Consider the following 20,016-nt stretch of genomic DNA (forward strand, 5'->3'; position numbering starts at 1 on the left):
ACCCCCGCCTCACGTTCTCTTATAGTGGAGGGAAAGGTGGGGGAGTTGGATGGTCCATTCCTCCCCATGAGGGTGGGTATCCAGGAGGGCAACCAGCACTTGATTCCTTCAAGCATCCTGATGGTGGGGGCAGGGTGGGCGGGTGGACGTGGGTTTGACCCACGGCATTGGGTCACCCTCTTGGGTTCTCTCTAGTTCACTTTATTTGGCCAGTGTCTGCCCGACAGACTCGTTGTTTGTTTATCTTTTTAAGTCCAGTTTGCTCTCGGTCCCAGAGATAGCAGAATGACGGAATAGTCCCTGTTCAAAGGGCTGTGCTTTGGAAAGTAGGCTAAACCATCCAGAAATATGAATATGAAATACGAACTCAGTGATGCACCATTGGCATCATAGAGGGAGTTAAACAGAGGACCATAAGAAGAACCAGGTTCATTGGCCTTCAGTGGGAGGCTAGGTTTCTCACTTACTACTCTGGCTTCTTCACTGATGCGTATTTCTCAACCTTGTTGAGGCTGACCTGCCCCAGAACAATGAATGAGCTTTGAAGTGCCTATTTGATTATCTTCCTGCCCTCAATGTACTGTTTGACAGAAAATATTTGTTTGTCCAGAGCTTAACCAATTGCAAAACGGTTGCATCTTCGATTGCTTTTGACCAAGAATGAATCATCCCTTTACATGGAAAGCATGAAAAACCTAATGCTTTGATGTTTTAATTTTTACGTGGTATTTGTTAAGTGCTTACTACGTGCCAGGCACTGTACTGAGCTCTGGGGCTAATCAGGTTGCACACAATCCACGTCCTATGAGGGGCTCACGGTCTTAATCACCGTTTTACAGATGAGGGTAATTGAGGCACAGAGAAGTGAAGCGATTTGCTCAAGATCACACAGCAGACAAGTGAAGGAGCCTAGTATTAGAGCCCAGGTCCTTCTGGCTCCCAGCCCCCTGATCTATCTATCCAGTAGGCCACACTGCTTCTCAGAAAAGTATCTGTTAAGCAATTACAGGGCCAACAGGTTTTATTTCTGCTTTATGTGGCTGGTTGCAGGCAAATTCTTAGTAAAGAAAAGTTGATTAAAATAAGCTTCAGGTGAAATATGAAAGATCTTCTCCTCCCTGTTCCTACAGCCAAATAATGCTAACGTCGCCATGTCATGAGGTACCAGCTAGCAAATCACACTTCAGAATCGTAAATTTTGGAAGTATGTTTTGATTTATAAACTTAAACCTAATTTCAAAGTCAGTGTTGTCCATTTCCTTAATGTACTTCATTTCAGAAACATAAACAGGGAATCCAAAGTGAAATTTGTCCACACCTCGGTGCATGGAGTCGGCCATGATTTTGTGCAGTTGGCTTTCAAAGCGTTTGACTTTGCTCCTCCTTATGCTGTTCCCGAACAGAAAGACCCCGATCCAGAATTTCCAACAGTGAAATATCCAAATCCTGAAGAGGGTAAAGGAGTCTTGGTAAATGTTTTATTGGTTTTTTTTACAGCCAGTCTCTTGTTGAGTATTCAAAAATGTCAGCATTGAATGAAATAGCCCAGACCTGTTTGATTAGCCAGGAATCTTAACCTTTCCAGGTTAGAGTCCTCTAGTGTTGTGATTCTTAGGCTTGTACATAGGCCTTCTCAGCCACAAGCACACGCCTCGATCAAATCTTCACTGCCAGTAGCCTCATCTTCCAACCTGAAGGAAATTCGTTCTTGGGAAAAAAACCCATCCTCCAAAATCGCCTTTCCTGAATCACTGCATCAGTGGGAAATTGGGGATTAGCTTCCCAATATCTCAAACTGATTATTATTAAAAGATATTTTAAGATAATTTAACATGTAAATAAAATTCTGAAAATGAAAGCCGAAGATATGAGTTTATACATGTCGTCTTTCCCTTTAATCTCTACCTCCTTCTCTGGTTTCCCTCCTCTAATAATGATAATAAAAATATTAGTTAATCCTCCCTGTAGATCTCCCCCCCCCACCCCACCTCCCTCTTCCTGGCAGCACCTCCTTAAAGTGGAAATTGGTTCCTCCACTATGTTTTCCCAGGTTGCATTGTCTTTATGATTTAAGGCTTTATGACTAATGCCATCCTGTTTCTGGAGATATCGCCAGAATCAATCAGTGGTATTTATTGAGCCCTTATGTGCAAAGCACTGCAGTAAGCGCTTGGGAGAGTACAATACAACAGAGTTGGTAGATACGTTCCCTGAAAAAGGGACCGTTTATCTCCCTCTTCAGTACTTGTATTCTGTCTCGTAGGTAGGTTTAATTTGGCTCGTCAAACTCCTTCTTATCCAGGCAAATGGCTCTGCCTCCTCGGAGCTTGTCAAATATTGTGCCTTCTGAAATCAAGTTTTGAGACGTTTGACTTCACTAATTTCCCCAAATAAACTTCAGACTTTCCTCTAGACTGTTAACTCATTGTGAGAAGAGAATGTGTCTACCAACTCTTGTTTTGTACTCTCCCAAGCACTTAGTACGATGCTGTGCACATACAGTATGCGCTCAGTAAATACCATTGATTGATTCAAATTAGTTCCCCAGTTCATTCACAGTGATTCAATAGGGACTTTAATATGTCCTGGACTTTAATATGTCCTGGAATCTCCTCGAGCCACGAGAAAATTACAACAGAAACTACTGATAACAAGAAGGTGTGAAATGGGTCATGTATTATGTTTTGTTCAGTTCTCATTTTCATATCATGAGGAAGTTTAAGGCTGCAGTTATGGTTGGGTAATGAGACATCTCACTGTCATATTACACATTTTGAAACAAAACAAATGCACTTGGGATACACGATGGCTGCTAGTGTAAACCCCAAGTAATAAAATACCTTTGCGGTGCAGAACCCAAGTGGCAGGGTTCAAAGTGAAAAAAGAATGAAATGTTTTGAAGATTGTCATCATTTTCATCTCGATAAAACTGCCTCATTTTCCACCGTCTTGCAGACTTTATCATTTGCTCTCGCTGACAAAGTTGGGGCCAGAGTGATCTTAGCAAATGACCCGGATGCTGATCGACTTGCAGTAGCAGAGAAGCAAGAAAGGTAGAGTAATACGTGCCGAGTGCGGAAAGATTTTCAGTGCGCTGCTTAGGTTGTGTGCCAAATTCTGATGGCAGTTTCCCATTGCCGGGCCGGCTCGTGGAAAATAGAGAATGTGCTCATTTTGCTCCCACTAGCTCAGTAGAGTATTTTCCTCCTGTACCTTTAGGTGGTCTTCCATAGTAGAAATATTTTGCTTTTAAGGTACTCTTCTAAAAATGGCATGAATGAAGCACTTACTGTATGCTAGATGATCAAAATGATCAGATCACACATAGTTTCTGTTCCACCTGGGGCTCACTGTCTAAACAGGAGGGAGAGCCTTATTCCCCCATTTTACAGATTAGGGAATTTAGGTCCAGAGAGGTACTCCAGGTCTCATTGTCCTTCGGATGCTAGGCCTCATCCTTCATCCTGGCTTACCATTATTGTTATTATTATTATGAAAAATAGTGATAATAATTTTATTCATTCAGTCGTATTTATTGAGCGCTGACTGTGTGCAGAACACTGGAGGTTAGCTCTGCCGCTCAGCTCCTCTCTGTCCCTCATTCTCACCTGTCCCGCCGTCGACCCCCAGCCCACGTCTTCCCCCTGGCCTGGAATGCCCTCCCTCCATACATCCACCAAGCTAGCTCTCTTCCTCCCTTCAAAGCCCTACTGAGAGCTCACCTCCTCCAAGAGGCCTTCCCAGACTGACCCCCCTTTTCCTCTCCTCCTCCCCATCCTCCTCACCCCACCTCCGTCCCCTCCCCTTAGCACCTGTATATATATTTGTACAGATTTATTACTCCATTTGTTTTACTTGTACATATTTACTATTCTATTTATTTTGTTAATGATGTGCTTCTAGCTTTACTTCTATTTCTTCTGACGATTCTGACACCTGTCTCCATGTTTTGTTTTGCTGTCTGTCTCCCCCTTCTAGACGGTGAGCCCATTGTTGGGTAGGGACCGTCTCTATATGTTGCCGACTTGTACTTCCCAAGCACTTAGTCCTGCACACAGTAAACGCTCAATAAATGCGATTGAATGAATGAATGCTGTGAGCCAAGTTTTGGGGTAGAGTAAGTGCAATCAGATCAAATCCAGTCTCTTTCCCACATGGGGCTCACTCCACCTCTTCCCTCAAGCTGTGATTAGAATGTGTGTCTCACGCTCTTTACACTAGACTCCGCTACCTACTTTCCCCTGCTTTCTTAGAACTAGCAAGTTGGCAGAAAATTGCTTTCGGAAGCCAATTTTTTGCAGATTTATTCAGAATGCTCAGTGATTGGGAACTTTAAATAGAGAAGTTCAGGATTAAGAGTTCAAAGACAGTTGTGCCAAGCAGTCATCTTTCTTGGAGAAGCAGCATGGCTCCGTGGAAACAGCCCGGGCTTTGGAGTCAGAGGTCATGGGTTCAAATCCCGGCTCCGCCAGAGGTCAGCTGTGTGACTTTGGGCAAGTCACCTCACTTCTCTGAGCCTCAGTTACCTCATTTGTAAAATGGGGGATTAAGACTGTAAGCACCCCTGTGGGACAACTTGATCACCTTGTAACCTCCGCAGCACTTAGAACAGTGCTTTACACACAGTAAGCACTTACTAAATGCCATTATTCACCTGTCTACATGTTTTGTTGTCTGCCTCCCCCTTCTAGACTGTGAGCCCGTTGTGGGGTAGGAACCGTCTTTATATGTTGCCAACTTGTACTTCCAAGGGCTTAGTACAGTACTCTACACACAGTAAGCGCTCAATAAATACGATTGAATGAATGAACCTCTCCGCAGCCAGATGTAGACCATCCACTGCTCCCAAATGGAGTTAATGGGAATTGGAATGAATCTTTGGAGATTTGGCTCATTCCAGGTCCATCTGGGGTCCCGGGGGTCCCGGCTAGGACTTGTGGATCTGACGAGTGGACTCCTCTGAGTTTGGGTGTGGCAGGGATAAACCCTCTAGAAAGGGCTGGTCACATTTCCAGGGAGACAGGGCCAGGGAGGAAGAGGTCATGAGAGGTGGACTGGGGTGAATCAATCAATCAATCAATCGTATTTATTGAGCGCTTACTATGTGCAGAGCACTGTACTAAGCGCTTGGGAAGTACAAATTGGCAACACATAGAGACAGTCCCTACCCAACAGTGGGCTCACAGTCTAAAAGGGGGAGACAGAGAACAGAACCAAACATACCAACAAAATAAAATAAATAGGATAGAAATGTACAAGTAAAATAAATAAGTAAATAAGTAAATAAATAGAGTAATAAATATGTACAACCATATATACATATATACAGGTGCTGTGGGGAAGGGAAGGAGGTAAGATGGGGGGATGGAGAGGGGGACGAGGGGGAGAGGAAGGAAGGGGCTCAGTCTGGGAAGGCCTCCTGGAGGAGGTGAGCTCTCAGCAGGGCCTTGAAGGGAGGAAGAGAGCTAGCTTGGCGGATGGGCAGAGGGATTGGGGGCATTCCAGGCCCGGGGGATGACGTGAAGCATCACGTCAGGCCCGGAGGATGACGTGAAGCATCACGTCACCGGTGAAGCATCACCGGGGGGTGAAGCATGGAGCCCAGTTAACCATTAGCGATTCAGCTGCAGGACAAGTCTGTCCTCGAGGGGCCTCTTGGCTTAGAGATAGCACCGGAGAACTTGGTTGGAGAGGGATTCGACCACCAGCTACAGGTGACACAAGGCAGGTCCCATCCCAACCCCACCTGAAACGCCTTCCTCCTCCCGGGCCCTCCCCTGGCAGCCGATGAGAGCCCCGGTTCATTTTAGCCGCACTTTGAGCTCGGCATCCCCTCACTCCCCTCCTCATTTAAATATTGGTGGTATTTTTGTTTTCAGTGGTGAATGGAAAGTGTTTTCTGGAAACGAGCTGGGGGCCCTCTTAGGTTGGTGGACGTTCACCTGTTGGAAAGAGAAGAATCCGGACCTTACTGCGCTCAAAGACGTATACATGTTAGCCAGCACTGTCTCCTCCAAAATCCTAAGAGCCATAGCTTTAAAGGAGGGATTCCACTTTGAGGTAAAGCATTCCCTAAGCGTTCTTTTCTTCCCGTCCTTGGAGAATGGTTTGTGACTCTTTCGTCTGTGTGCTTCTGCCCTCAGGAGACTCTGACTGGCTTTAAGTGGATGGGAAACCGAGCCAAGCAACTGATAGACCAGGGGAAGAGTGTCCTGTTTGCATTTGAAGAAGCTATTGGTACGGAATGGTGGGCCATGGAAGTGTTCTGAGACCCTAGAAGATGTTAATTAAAAGCTTATTAAGCACCTCTCTTTTTTTTATATGTGTTAAGCACTTACTATGTGTCCAGCACTGCTCCAAGTGCTGAAGTAGATACAGGGCTATCAGGTTGGAGTCAGTCCTTGTCCCACATGGAGCTCACAGTCTCAGTAGGCGAGAGTAGGATTAATCCCCATTTTGCAATTGAGGAAACTGAAGCAGAGAAGTGGTGACTTGCCCAAGGTCACACAGTAAGCACATGGCAGAGCCAGCACTCAAAACCAGATCCTCTGTCTCCCAGGCCTGTGCTCCTTCCATTAGGCACAACTACTCTCTGCTACTCTGTCCAGGGCCCTGGACTAGGCTCTTGGGGGAGAGTCCTATAAAGATAAAAGCCTTAGGCTCTGCCCTTGAGGGGCTTACAGTCGATTTGGGGAGACAGGCAGTAACAAAGTAAACCAGGGGCCCCTTTATTTTGTGAAGGGACACTGAAATGTCCCAGCAGAGGCAGCCAGCTGGGTGATTTTAGCCTCCAGGCCCATCCCGGCTTCATGTGAGAAATTCAACGTCCTCCTGACGCCCAGCCAAACGATGTCGATGATAGTCTTGTCACAGCTGTGGGGTTGGGTTTATCATTGGGCTGACTCAGAAATGGCATTCCCTGTATTCTTAATTTATGCTCATCCCCAAGTGTGATAGCCCAAAGTTTATTGTATTTAAACAGCCTCAGCCAGTGTGCTGAAGAGGGCAAAACAAGGGGAAAGACACGGAAAAGGGCTTCCACTCGCCAACTAAATCATCTTTTATGGATGTGTTACAAATGGCTTAGCCGTGAGAAAGCATACTTTGTGCAGAGTAAGTGTTCAGTAACTGCCATGGAATGAATGAATGAATGAACGAATGAATGAAGAAACTTATTCTCACCCTGTTCGCGTGTTCTTTGCAGGATACATGTGCAGCTCCTACGTTCTGGACAAAGACGGCGTCAGTGCTGCTGCTATAACTGCCGAGTTGGCTAGTTTTCTGGACACTAAGAATATATCCTTATCTCAGCAACTGAAAAATATCTATGTTGAGTAAGTTCAAGTCGACTGTAACATTTTACAAAAGGGGTCACTCCACTTGGTCCAGTAGTATTGTTAGTCATGGAGCTCGTTGCTCCTACAACTTTCATTTTGAGAAAATGACTCACCGTCCTTCATGAAAGCTACTGGAGAATGTCTGTAATGTCAAGGCTTTGAAAGGGGCCACCGTAAACCAACTGCTACCAAGGAGATGCAGTCCTAGCCTGGGTAGTAGACAAATATCCGTGTCTGTTCTTAAGTGATGAAAGAAAAATCTAGACAGGTGAGAGAGTAATCCTGACTGTAATTAGCAGACGCAGTAGGGGAGGCAGAGAGCAATGTTCCCTCCCGGTGGTACAGACTTCTACCCCCTTGAGAACTTGCACGTACTGTCCCTGCGAACCATGGGCTTCAGAGAGCGCTCAGCTGGACCGATCTTGGCCTAATGTGGCTGGCAGCTTTTGCGATCAGCCAGCCCACTGCTAGGAACTGGTCCTACAAGGATAGGAAGAGCTTCTCCTTACGCATGCCCTACCCCCCTTTCTTCCTTTCTGGCGCAAAAGTGCAGCCTTGCAAGCCATTTTGCAGCAGGGTGGGCAAAATGTTGACAGTGAAGGGAGCATTAGCAATAAGGGATCATGCTAGGATTTGAAACAGAGCAACCAGAGGCAGTGCACCAGACAGCTGTCGTTGCCTCGGTCATAGGATTTTGAGAGTCAGTTTCCTTGCAATAAAATAAGCTTAATTCCTTTTTAGTCAGAAGGGTTTTTTTTGTTGTTTTTTTGTCCAGGTAGCACTCAAAAATCATTGAGTAGACTTAAAAAAAATGTCAGTGAAGTTTCAGCCTTGGATATGACAAGTATAGTTTTGTCAAATAAAATACCCACACTGCAGTGAGGCCAATAGGCTACCAAATAACTGACTATTTAAATCTGTGCTCCATCCAAAGTCTTGTAGCTTAGCTCTCTCATCCTTTTTAGGAACAAGAGATTGTGTGGGGCAGAGCTGACAAAAACCAGAGGGTGGCAGTGACCGCCGTGTGTTTACAGCACCTTCGCCTCTTGAAATCCTGCGGAGCTGAATTTATGCCTCCTCCAGACTTTCGGAGAGTTGAACTGTGTCTCAGCTAATAAACACTCAGCTCTCCTATAACATGGAAGGTTCGGGGGCAGTGACTGCTGTGTGTTCCCGGCACTTTTGCGTCTTGCAGTCCTGCTGAGCTGAATTTATGCCTCCTCCAGACTTTAGGAGAGTTGAGCTCTCTCTCAGCTAAAAAACACTCAGCTCTCCTATAACAATGAAGGTTCGTTCTTGACGAGTCCCGTGTTAATAAGAGCTTATGTGGTCATACGCATGGCTTGTTCAAGGCTGCACACGTGCTCTCAACTGTTTCTTCTGACATTGTATCATGTTCTAGAACAGCCCCCCTCCAGAATGGATGCCTATGTGGGCTCCCGGTATAAGAAACCTTCCCCTCCCCAATTTATGCCAGGTTGGGCTGGGCAGGGCCAGACTGCCCACCAAGGGCACACATTTAGCCTGCTGGGTGAGGCTGTGACAGTTCTCACTCCCGCACCTTCAGGATGGAGGGTGGAGGTTCCTCTGAACTGGCCCTTTTTCCTTCTCTCTACCTCTCTTGCTTGCTGTTTTTTTAATAGTATTTTTTATACACCAGGCAGTGTACCGAGCTCTGGGGTAGATACAAGCTAATCAGGTTTGACACGAAGCTAATCAGGTTGGACAAAGTCCATGTCCCACATGGGGCTCACAGTCTTAATCGCAATTTTACAGATGAGGTAACTGAGGCACAGAGAAGTGACTTGTCCAAGGTCACACAGCGGACAAGTGGCAGAGCCGGGATTAGAATCACTAGGCCACACTGCTTGTCTCTGTCTCTCCTCTCTCCCCCCACTCCCCAGCCATAGCACCACGTGCACAGCCAAAAGAATTTCTCCCGGTTGGAGAAAACAAAGCTACTGTGGTTTACTGGTGCAAATCTAGTTCCTCTCTCCTGAGCTCTTGTGGAGACAGGCTTTGGTGTTCACCCTGTAAGAGCAAAGTTAGACTGTTAAAATAGTAAATGCAGTGGTGTTAGAAAAGTGATGCAGTTAGGAAGATCAGAGACCACCATCACGTATGTTAACGACTCCATTAATGGTAGCCTCATTTGTATTGGTGACGCGATCTGCAGGTATTTTGGATTATGCATTTTCAAACTTGTTTCAATAGATACGGCTACCACATTGCCAAAACTTCATATTTTATCTGCCACGACCAAAAGATCATAAAGAGTCTATTTGAACACCTCCGTAATTATGATGGAAAGAACAATTACCCGAAGACCTGCGGCAAATTTGAGATTTCCGGCGTTCGCGATCTTACTACAGGCTATGACAGCAGCCAGCCAGACAAAAAAGCCGTGAGTAATTTCATCCGTTTCTCTCATTTAATACCGGTTCTCCATTTCCCTTTTGTCCCTAGAATATTTAAGCATTAGATTGGTTGGGAAGCCCTTCTGGCATGACCTCTGCCCAGATGATCTTAGACTGTGAGCCCACTGTTGGGTAGGGACTGTCTCTATATGTTGCCAACTTGTACTTCCCAAGCGCTTAGTACAGTGCTCTGCACACAGTAAGCGCTCAATAAATACGATTGATTGATTGATGATCTTGTGCTGGCTGGGTAGTACTCCCAGGCCTGGGTTCTTTCCTCTAGACCACGCGGTTTCTTTGACTGTTAACTGTTCACTTGGGTATCCTGGTTTTCACTGACAGGGACTGGAATCGGAGGGGCTCACTCTGACCAATCGATGAAGGAGATTGTAACTTTTAAAATGTAACTTTTAAACTTTTAAAATGTAACTCCTCACTCTCGGCTTCAAGGCTGTCCATCACCTCGCCCCCTCCTACCTCATCATCATCATCAATCGTATTTATTGAGCGCTTACTGTGTGCAGAGCACTGTACTAAGCGCTTGGGAAGTACAAATTGGCAACATATAGAGACAGTTCTCCAGCCCAGCCCGCACTCTCCGCTCCTCTGCCGCCGCTAACCTCCTCACTGTACCTCGTTCTCGCCTGTCCCGCCGTCGACCCCCGGCCCATGTCTTCCCCCTGGCCTGGAATGCCCTCCCTCCATACATCCACCAAGCTAGCTCTCTTCCTCCCTTCAAAGCCCTACTGAGAGCTCACCTCCTCCAAGAAGCCTTCCCAGACTGAGCCCCCCTTTTCCTCTCCTCCTCCCCATCCTCCCCACCCTACCTCCTTCCCCTCCCCACAGCACCTGTATATATGTTTGTACAGATTTATTACTCTATTTTACTTGTACATATTTACTATTCTATTTATTTTGTTAATGATGTGCATCTAGCTTTATTTCTATTTGTTCTGACGACTTGACACCTGTCCACATGTTTTGTTTTGTTGTCTGTCTCCCCCTTCTAGACTGTGAGCCCGTTGTTGGGTGGGGACCGTCTCTATATTTTGCCAACTTGTACTTCCCAAGAGCTTAGTACAGTGCTCTGCACACAGTAAGTGCTCAGTAAATACGATTGAATAAGCACCCACGATTCTTAGGCCCATGGAATTAATCATCAATCGTATTTATTGAGCGCTTACTATGTGCAGAGCACTGTACTAAGCGCTTGGGAAGTACAAATTGGCAACATATAGAGACAGTCCCTACCCAACAATGTTTCCACATTTCCATCTGTGCTGGCTTTTGGCCGTGAAGTTTGCTCCAAGTTCCGCATTCGTTTTTTTAGTGAAGGAGGCAAATGGGAGACACCGGAATATTTTATACAGAGCACGGCCTCCCATCATTATTCAACAATTCCTTTCAATTGATAGATTCTTCCCACAAGTCAGAGCAGTCAGATGATCACCTTCACATTTGCCAACGGAGGAGTGGCTACAATGAGGACCAGTGGCACCGAACCCAAGATCAAATATTACGCTGAGCTCGGGGCTCCTCCCGGAAACAGGTATGGCTGGTTCCTGGGATGCTTTTCCGTTTTTACTCTGTTCCAGATTTTGAGCTTTAACTGTTTTGAGAGGCTGGGGCAAGGTGGGCAGTGCCTTGTGAAACTGTATCTCCAGTGCCATTTCCAGCATTGTGATGCTATCCCATATTGCTATTGACTGCCTGATCTGTGAGCCCTGAGGCTTATTCACACCCCTGGGGCCCTTTGGGATCGGGGATGCCCGGTAGACCAGATTTTCTCTGAGAGAGAAACCACTAGGATACCTTTGGCCTGCTGGCAGAGAGTTCCTTCCGCTCTCCTCTGGAGAGCGCTTAGTACAGTGCTCTGCACACAGTAAGCGCTCAATAAATACGATTGATGATGAGCATGCCTTGCCTTCAGTTTCTTTCTTTCCCTCCGAGAGGCCCGGGGGTGGTGGTTGGCATGGGGATTGTCCGGGTGGGAGTCTGCCGGACAGTCAGAGGGTTCATGGAGGATTCACGGAGAAGCAGCGTGGCTCAGTGGAAAGAGCACGGGCTTTGGAGTCAGAGGTCAGGGGTTCGAATCCCGGCTCCGCCACGTCTGCTGTGTGACCTTGGGCAAGTTACTTAACTTCTCTGAGCCTCAGTACCTCATCTGTAAAATGGGGATTGACTGTGAGCCCCACGTGGGACAACTCAATCACCTTGTATCCTCCCCAGCACTTAGAACAGTGCTTTGCACATAGTAAGCGCTTAACAAATGCCATTATTATTATTTTATTATTATTATTATTATTGTTGTTGTTATTCATGTCCTGGATTGTCAGGCCCCAAGGCCCAGGCCTGTTTCTAGAAAAAGCCCAGCCCGGTCCCTGTCATCATCATCAATTGTATTTATTGAGCGCTTACTATGTGCAGAGCACTGTACCAAGCGCTTGGGAAGTACAAATTGGCAGCATATAGAGACGGTCCCTACCCAACAGTGGGCTCACAGTCTAAAAGGGGGAGACAGAGAACAAAACCAAACATACCAACAAAATAAAATAAATAGGATAGATATGTACAAGTAAAATAAATAAATAAATAAATAGAGTAATAAATATGTACAACCATAAATAAATATGTACAACCATAATAAATATGTACAACCATAGTCGAGAGAGCCTTTCAGCTCAATATGGAGGACATCCTGAAACAGCTTGGTTGGTTTCATGGAGGCGTGGCTGAGCCTGGTGCGAGCATGGTCCCCCAGTAAAGTTATCTGAAGCACTAGAAACCCTTCCTGAATTATTGCCAGCAGAACATTTTGATTGATCTGTAGGGAATTGTCCAACCTTAAAACTTATTCTGGTCGCAGAAAATCTTGGGTTTGTTAAGGGAAAACTAAATGGTGCTTCCAAGGCATCATCTTTGCTGCTGCCCCTACTTTACAGAGTAAGCTTGTGGTGGGCTGGGAATGTATCTGTTTATTGTTATATTGTACTCTCCCCGGTGATTACTACAGTGTTTTGCACACAGTAAGTGCTCAATAAATACAATTGAATGAATGAGGAATTCTCCTTTTCTCTTCCTCCTTCTGCTCCCCTCTCCCCACCCCAAGTCCGGGGTATCATTAACTGACATAAAATCCCCTCAGTAACTTTCATTTCTTCACCCAGGGCTGCTGCTTGCCCTTTGTCGGCCCTGTCAGGAACTTCCCTTCTGTATCCGGCTTCCTGTGGCCTCACCACCCCCGACTCACTGACTCACTCCCCCGGTCCCCAGAGAGTTGAATTCTTTGGTTCATTTTAAAAAAAAAAAAGAAAAAAAAAAGAAGTTAAGCCCATTTTACAAGGGAAACAACTTTTGAAAGCGCTGATTACCACAGCAGCAGGCATTTATATCAGTAGTATAGAGGGTACACCCAGTATCCTGCCTTTACAAGAATTTTAAAAAAGAAAAATCTAATAACCAAACTTTCTAACATTTTTGAAAGGGCCTTTTAACAATCTGCCTTACAGTTACAAGGGGAACTGTAAAAGCAGACATTAGTTTGAAGCTTAAGGACCTTCTCAGAGTATTTTTTGGTATGAAGAAATTGTTTACAAAACTTGCCCACAACTAAAAAGGCTGCAGGAAAAACTCAGAGACTTTGAAAAATGCTAATACTAACAATGGTACTCGTTAAGCACTTACTATATGCCGAGCACTGTGCTAAGCTCTGGGGTAGATGCAAGTTAATCAGGGTGGATGCAGTCCCTGTCCCATGTGGGCCTCACAGTTTTCATCCCCATTTTACAGATGAGGTAACTGAGGCCCAGAGAAGTGAAGTGAATTTCCCAAGGTCACGCAGCAGACACGTGGCAGAGGTAGGATTAGAACAGAGGCGGGATTAGAACCCAGGTCCTTCTGGCTCCCAGGCCCGAGCGGTATCCACTAAGCTACGCTACTTCTCACTAAGCCACGGTGCCTCTGTTTTGAGCACTTACTATGTGCAGAGCACTGTACTAAGCGCTTGGGAGAGTATAGTACAACAGAGTAGGCAGACACGTTCCCTGTCCACAACAAGCTCTGTGGTCTGGAGGAGGAAACGGACATTAATATAAATAAATAATTTACAGATATGTACATAAGTGCATACACACAGAGTTTCAAAACACCATTCACAAGAGAAAAAAACTTGGTTAAAGCATATCCTGCCCGGGCAGGGTAAATGAGTTACGGAATAACCATTATGGCCAATCTATTGGTTTTTTTCTCGCTGAGAGGCTACATTCTGTACACTCTTGCTTTTTTATTTCTCTTCCCAAGTCCTGGATGCATCTTCTTGGTCAGTTGGTAAAGGAGACCTAACGTCTGGAGAGGTTTAGAGGTTTAAATCCTTGAACTGGTTTCAAGACCATTCAGTCTTGAATGTCTTTTTCTTCATGCAAATTAATATGCCCTTCTGAGGAAGAGGAACTGAAATTCTCAACAGCATCTCATTCAGATGCATTATCGATAATATTTATTGAGCACTTACCCTATGCAGAGCACCGCATTATGCACTTGGGAGAGTATAATAGAATTAGTAGGCATGATCTCTGCCCTCGAGGTGCTTACAATATAATGGGGGAGACGGACGGTAACATAAATGACAAGTAGAAAGAAGTAAAAGAAACTAAAATATGCATCAAGCATTACTGAGGTTGTGAATACTTAGAAGCTTACTTGGCTCGGAAGTGCAGAAATAGCAGCTGGGTGACGGAAACTGAGGAGATTAGAAATCAGTCAGAGAAGGCCTCCCTGAGAAGATGTGATTTCAAAAGGGCTTTGATGGTGGAGAGGACAGTGGTTTGTAAGATTCAAGGGGAAGGGAATTCCAGGCAGGTGTGAGGAGGTGAGCAAGAGGCAGAAGAGATCAGAGCGGGGTACAGTGACTAAGCTGGAGAGGAAAAAAGTGCGCGAGCTGGGATGTAGTGGGCGACGTGAGTGGGTAAGTTGAGTGAGAGAGTTGATTGGCAGCCGTAAACCAAGGGACAGGAGTTTCTGTTTGAGATTATTTGAAGAGTGGGGAGATGTACAGAGTGATGTGTGAGAAAGATGCTTTGGACAGCAGAGGGAATTGTGGAGAGAGAGACTGAGGGTGGGGAGATCAGCAAGGAGGCTGATGCAGTAGTCACGTTAGGCTATGACGAGGGCCTGGATCAGTGTGTTGGCCGTTTAGTTGGAGATGAAGGAGTGGATTCTGAGAGAGAAGTGAAGGAAGAACCACCTGGATTTGAAAACAGCCTGGATGTGAAGGTTGAGAGAGCCAAGAGCCAAGAACTGTGCCAAACCTATGGGACTGAGAGATGGGAAGGATGGTGGTATGGGGAAGATGAGCTCAGTTTGGAACTTGTTGAGTTTGAAGTCCCAACAGGACATTCGGGCGGAAATGTGTGATTCTAGAGATGGAGATGGTCTGGGCCAGTGCAGTAGATTTGGGAGTCACCTGCATTTCCAATGTAGTCGAAGCCATGGGAGTGGATGAGTTCCCTATGGGAGTGAGTGCAAATTGAGAAGAGAAGGAGACCCAGAAGAGAGCTTTGGGATTGCCCGCGGATAGGGTGTGGGAAGCAGGTGAGAGCTGGCGAGAGAAACCAGGAAGGAGCAGCCAGAGAGGTTGGAGGAGAACCAAAAGAGAGGGCCGGGAAAACCAAGGTGGTGTGTGTTTCCAGGAGAAGGGAGTGGTCCGCAATGTCAAAGGCACTTAGAAGAGAAAGGAAAATTAGGTAGAGCCTGTGAGATTTAGCCGTTTCAGTGGAATGAAGGGGGTGGAAAGTGGATTGCAGAGGGACCAGAAGTGAGTTGGAGCAGAAAAAGAGGCGGGCAGAGGGTGTAAAGAATCCATTTGAGGAGTTGAGACAGGAATGGGAGGAGGGACTGGGAGGGATAGCTGGGGGCGGGGGGGTTCAGGAGGGATAGGGAAGACTTGGGCAGGTGTGAAGACTCAGGCCAGGGCACGATTGATGATCGTCCTTCCAATCAATCAATCAATCAATCGTATTTATTGAGCGCATACTATGTGCAGAGCACTGTACTAAGCGCTTGGGAAGTACAAATTGGTAACACATAGAGACAGTCCCTACCCAACAGTGGGCTCACAGTCTCCTTCCAGAAGGAGAGAAGTGTCTTTAGAAGATGGGAGGGGAGGGGGTCGGAGGAGAGAGTGGCGGCGGTGAGTTTTGAAAGCAGATGGGTGATCTGTTGAGTGAAACTTTCACTTCTGAAAAATTTGAGGATCAAATGGAGGGTAGCTTCTGGGGCGTAGCTGCCTCAGCACCCCCTTTGTGGCCGCTTTCAAAACCCTAGATGGACTGGCCAGTTTCCTTTTTGGAAGTGACATTTCAGATCTTACCCAAAGGGCACCCGGCTCCAGTAAGCGCGTGTCACCCCTCTAAATCCGGCTCCGGCCTGGGCACGAGCAAAGCTTGCTCAAGCGTGGGAAAAGCTGTGGGCAGCTACCGTTTTAGCCCAGCGAGCTTTCCCCTGTGTTCATCTTTCCCGCGCGTGCTTGGATCCTGTCGTCTGGTCTCTCTTTCCCCACTGCTCCCTTGAGTTCCCACATGCTCTGGGAATGCCAGTCAGCAGCCAGGCTGTTTGCCAATTCCGTCAGCTGGCTCCCTGGGCCTGGGAGCAGTGTGAGAGCAGTGAGTCCCTCCTTTCATTCATTCAGTCGTATTTATTGAGCGCTTACTGTGTGCAGAGCACTGTACTAAGCGCTTGGGAAGTACAAGTTGGCAACATATAGAGACGGTTCCTACCCAACAGCGGGCTCACAGTCTAGACTAGTTACAGTCTGTGTTTTACCTGCTCAGCCCAGGGTGGGCTCTTGGGAAAATGTCAGTGCAATGCTAAGTACTTAAAAAAAAATTGAGGTATTTAATTTAATAAATTATTTATTATTATTTAATTTAATTTAATGTTCCAGGCACTGTACTAAGTGCTAGGGTACGCACAAGGTAATTGGATTGGACACAGCCCCTGTCCTATTTTGGGCTCACAGTTTTAATCCCCGTTTTACAAATGAGGTCACTGAGGCGCAGAGAAGTGAATGATTTGCCCAAGGTGTCACAGCAGACAAGTGGCGGAGCTAGGATTAGAACCCAGGTCCTCCTGACTCCCGGGCCTGTGTTCTAACCACTAGGCCACTCTGCTTCTGTAGTATTCTGGAACCACAGCCAAAAGCATATTTTCAGCCTCGTGGATCCACGTAATCGTGTTTGCAGACATACTGTGAAGGGAAAAGATTAGCTGCTTTTAACATCTCTTTTGTAAGTCCACGTACATTGCAGAAGGTCATAAGCTCCTGGAGGGCCCAGATCGTGGGAAGCAGCATGGCCTAACTATAAGAGTGTAGGATTGGGAGTTCAGGAGACCTAGGCTCTGATCCCAGCTCTGCTCCTCTGTTTCCTCATCTGTAGAATGGGCATTCAGTACCTGTTCTCCCACATCGGGCAGGAACTGCGTCTTATCTGATTGTAGAGCAGTGCTTGGCACATAGTAAGCACTTAACAAATGCCATTATTATTATCTACCCAAGAGTTTAGCACACAGTAATTGCCGAAGAAATACCACAATTATTTTTATTGTTATTTTTGTGAAGTCTTCTTTTACTGTACTCTCCAAAGCACTTTCAGTGATCTGCATGCAGTAGGTTCTTAACGCATGATTGAGTACAATGATTTGGGGGGGGGGGGGGGGGGGGGGGGGCATTTGTTCATTCATTCATTCAATCGTATTTATTGAGCGCTTACTGTGTGCAGAGCATTGTACTAAGCGCTTGGGAAGTACAAATTGTTAAGCACTTACTGTGTGCCAGGCAATGTACTAAGCGCTGGGGTAGATTCAAGGTAATCACGTGCAATGCTGGTGGGGTCCAGAGAGTCCCTTCTGCAGCTGGGTCGAGGCTGGGGATTGCCTCACAGTGGTTCCCCAGAAGCCAGCCTGCCAGCCTTAATGAAGCCCCCCTTTCCTCTTCTCCCACTCCTTTCTGCGTCACCCTGACTTGCCCCCTTTATTCATCCCCCCTCCCAGCCCCACAGCACTTATGTCTATAGTCAGCACTTATGTCTATATCTGTAATTCACTGATTTATAATAATAGTGTTGGTATTTGCTAAGCGCTTACTATGTGCCAAGCACTGTTCTGAGCACTGGGGAGGATGCAAGGTAATCAAGGTTGTCCCACGTGGGGCTCACAGTCTTAATCCCCATTTTACAGGTGAGGAAACTGAGGCACAGAGAATCAATCAATCGTATTTATTGAGCGCTTACTATGTGCAGAGCACTGTACTAAGCGCTTGGGAAGTACAAATTGGCAACATATAGAGACAGTCCCTACCCAACAGTGGGCTTACAGTCTAAAAGGGGGAGACAGAGAACAAAACCAAACATACTAACAAAATAAAATAAATAGGATAGATATGTACAAGTAAAATCAATCAATAAATAAATAGAGTAATAAATATGTACAAATACATATACATATATACAGGTGCTGTGGGGAAGGGAAGGAGGGAAGATGGGGGGGATGGAGAGGGAGACGAGGGGGAGAGGAAGGAAGGGGCTCAGTCTGGGAAGGCCTCCTGGAGGAGGTGAGCTCTCAGAAGTTAAGTGACTTGCCCAAAGTCACACAGCTGACGAGTGGCGGAGTTGGGATTAGAACCCATGACCGCCGACTCCCAAGCCCGGGATCTTTCCACTGAACCACGCTGCTTCTCACGTCTCTCTCCCACTCTATCAATCAATCAATCAATCGTATTTATTGAGCGCTTACTATGTGCAGAGCACTGTACTAAGCGCTTGGGAAGTACAAATTGGCAACACATAGAGACAGTCCCTACCCAACAGTGGGCTCACAGTCTAAAAGGGGGAGACAGAGAACAGAACCAAACATACCAACAAAATAAAATAAATAGGATAGAAATGTACAAGTAAAATAAATAAATAAATAAATAGAGTAATAAATATGTACAACCATATATACATATATACAGGTGCTGTGGGGAAGGGAAGGAGGTAAGATGGGGGGATGGAGAGGGGGATGAGGGGGAGAGGAAGGAAGGGGCTCTAGACTGTAAGCTCACTTGGGGCAGGGAATGTGTCTGTTTATTGTTATATTGTACCCTCCCAAGCGCATAGTACAGTGCTCTGCACACAGAAAGCGCTCAGTAAATACAATTAGATGGATGAACGGATGCCTGGCCCCGGCTAGAACGGCCTCACCCGTGACTGAAGGCTCACTCTGCCAGGGCAGAGTGTCTCCCCCGGCTTGTGCCCTCGTTGTGCCAGCGCTGGGCCTCCTCCCAGGCTGTACCCTCCGGGCCAGCCTATCTCTTAGCTCTTTGGGAGCTCTTCGTAACCACGTCTCTGTTTGGCTTCTTTTCTTCCAGCGACCCTGAGCTGCTGAAGAAGGAACTGAACGATCTGGCCGATGCCATTGAAAAGCACTTCTTTCAGCCAGAAAAGAATAATCTGCAGCCCAAGGCTGAGTAAAGACCACGCCAGCCTCGGGCCACACTCCCTGGCCCTAATCGATTGGGAATGGTTCCGCGGAGCTTTACCTGGAGAGCAGCTTTCTAAGAGGGAATGGTATTTATTAAAGCACATACCGTGTGCGAAGCATTGAACTAAGTTCGGGGAGAGAATATACATGTGGGAATTAGGATTCCGGTCCCTCGGGGGTGGGGGGGGTGCTCTGCAAATTATCGCTCAAACTATTTGCATCTTGCAAAGATGAATTGCTCATCGTATCCAGCTAATATGCTTTAATGCGGACGGGAGCACCTGCTTGTCCTCTAAAGGAAATGACCATTCCTTCTCTTGAGCTTTCTAAACAGCTTTCATTAGTCACTTTAAGTAGAGCCATTTGTAAAATAATCTTATCATGTGCCTTAAATCCACAGAAATGACTGTTTTGAGGGGGATAGCCCTGAGTTATTTCTGCTCAAGTGAAACAGCCAGCAGTGTACTCACAGATTACGTTTTTGTTAACCGCCAATTCTCCGTGGCATTTCTGGCTTCCGTGCAATCAGCGGGTCACCAATTGAAAAGCACTCCTCATTGTTCCCAGCCTGGGGAACAAACTCCTCAAAGGCCCTCGGGTTGTGAATTGTCCAATTTAGATTCCTGCGTGTTAAAAGATATGCCTATAAAAATGACCATTTACCTTTCATAGCCTTCTGCTAAGAACATGATTTTTAGAGGTTTTTCCGTTGCTTCATTTTGTGAAAATAAAATGTATTTTCCTTA

General features: G+C 46.2%; 1 protein-coding gene across 1 annotated transcript in view; it reads left to right on the forward strand.

Annotated features, from left to right (window-relative positions):
- The window catches only part of PGM2 (phosphoglucomutase 2), a 33,632-nt gene extending 13,616 nt beyond the window's left edge, over positions 1-20,016 (forward strand). Inside the window, exons 7-14 of the mRNA XM_038752908.1 lie at positions 1,280-1,469; positions 2,956-3,053; positions 5,880-6,060; positions 6,144-6,237; positions 7,205-7,334; positions 9,552-9,741; positions 11,170-11,303; positions 19,158-20,016. Of these exons, the coding sequence (XP_038608836.1) occupies positions 1,280-1,469; positions 2,956-3,053; positions 5,880-6,060; positions 6,144-6,237; positions 7,205-7,334; positions 9,552-9,741; positions 11,170-11,303; positions 19,158-19,260 (1,120 nt within the window). The 3' untranslated portion in view covers positions 19,261-20,016. The remainder of the gene's footprint in view (positions 1-1,279; positions 1,470-2,955; positions 3,054-5,879; positions 6,061-6,143; positions 6,238-7,204; positions 7,335-9,551; positions 9,742-11,169; positions 11,304-19,157) is intronic.

This window comes from Tachyglossus aculeatus, chromosome 10 (assembly GCF_015852505.1).
Source record: "Tachyglossus aculeatus isolate mTacAcu1 chromosome 10, mTacAcu1.pri, whole genome shotgun sequence".
NCBI classification, from domain to species: Eukaryota; Metazoa; Chordata; class Mammalia; order Monotremata; family Tachyglossidae; genus Tachyglossus; species Tachyglossus aculeatus.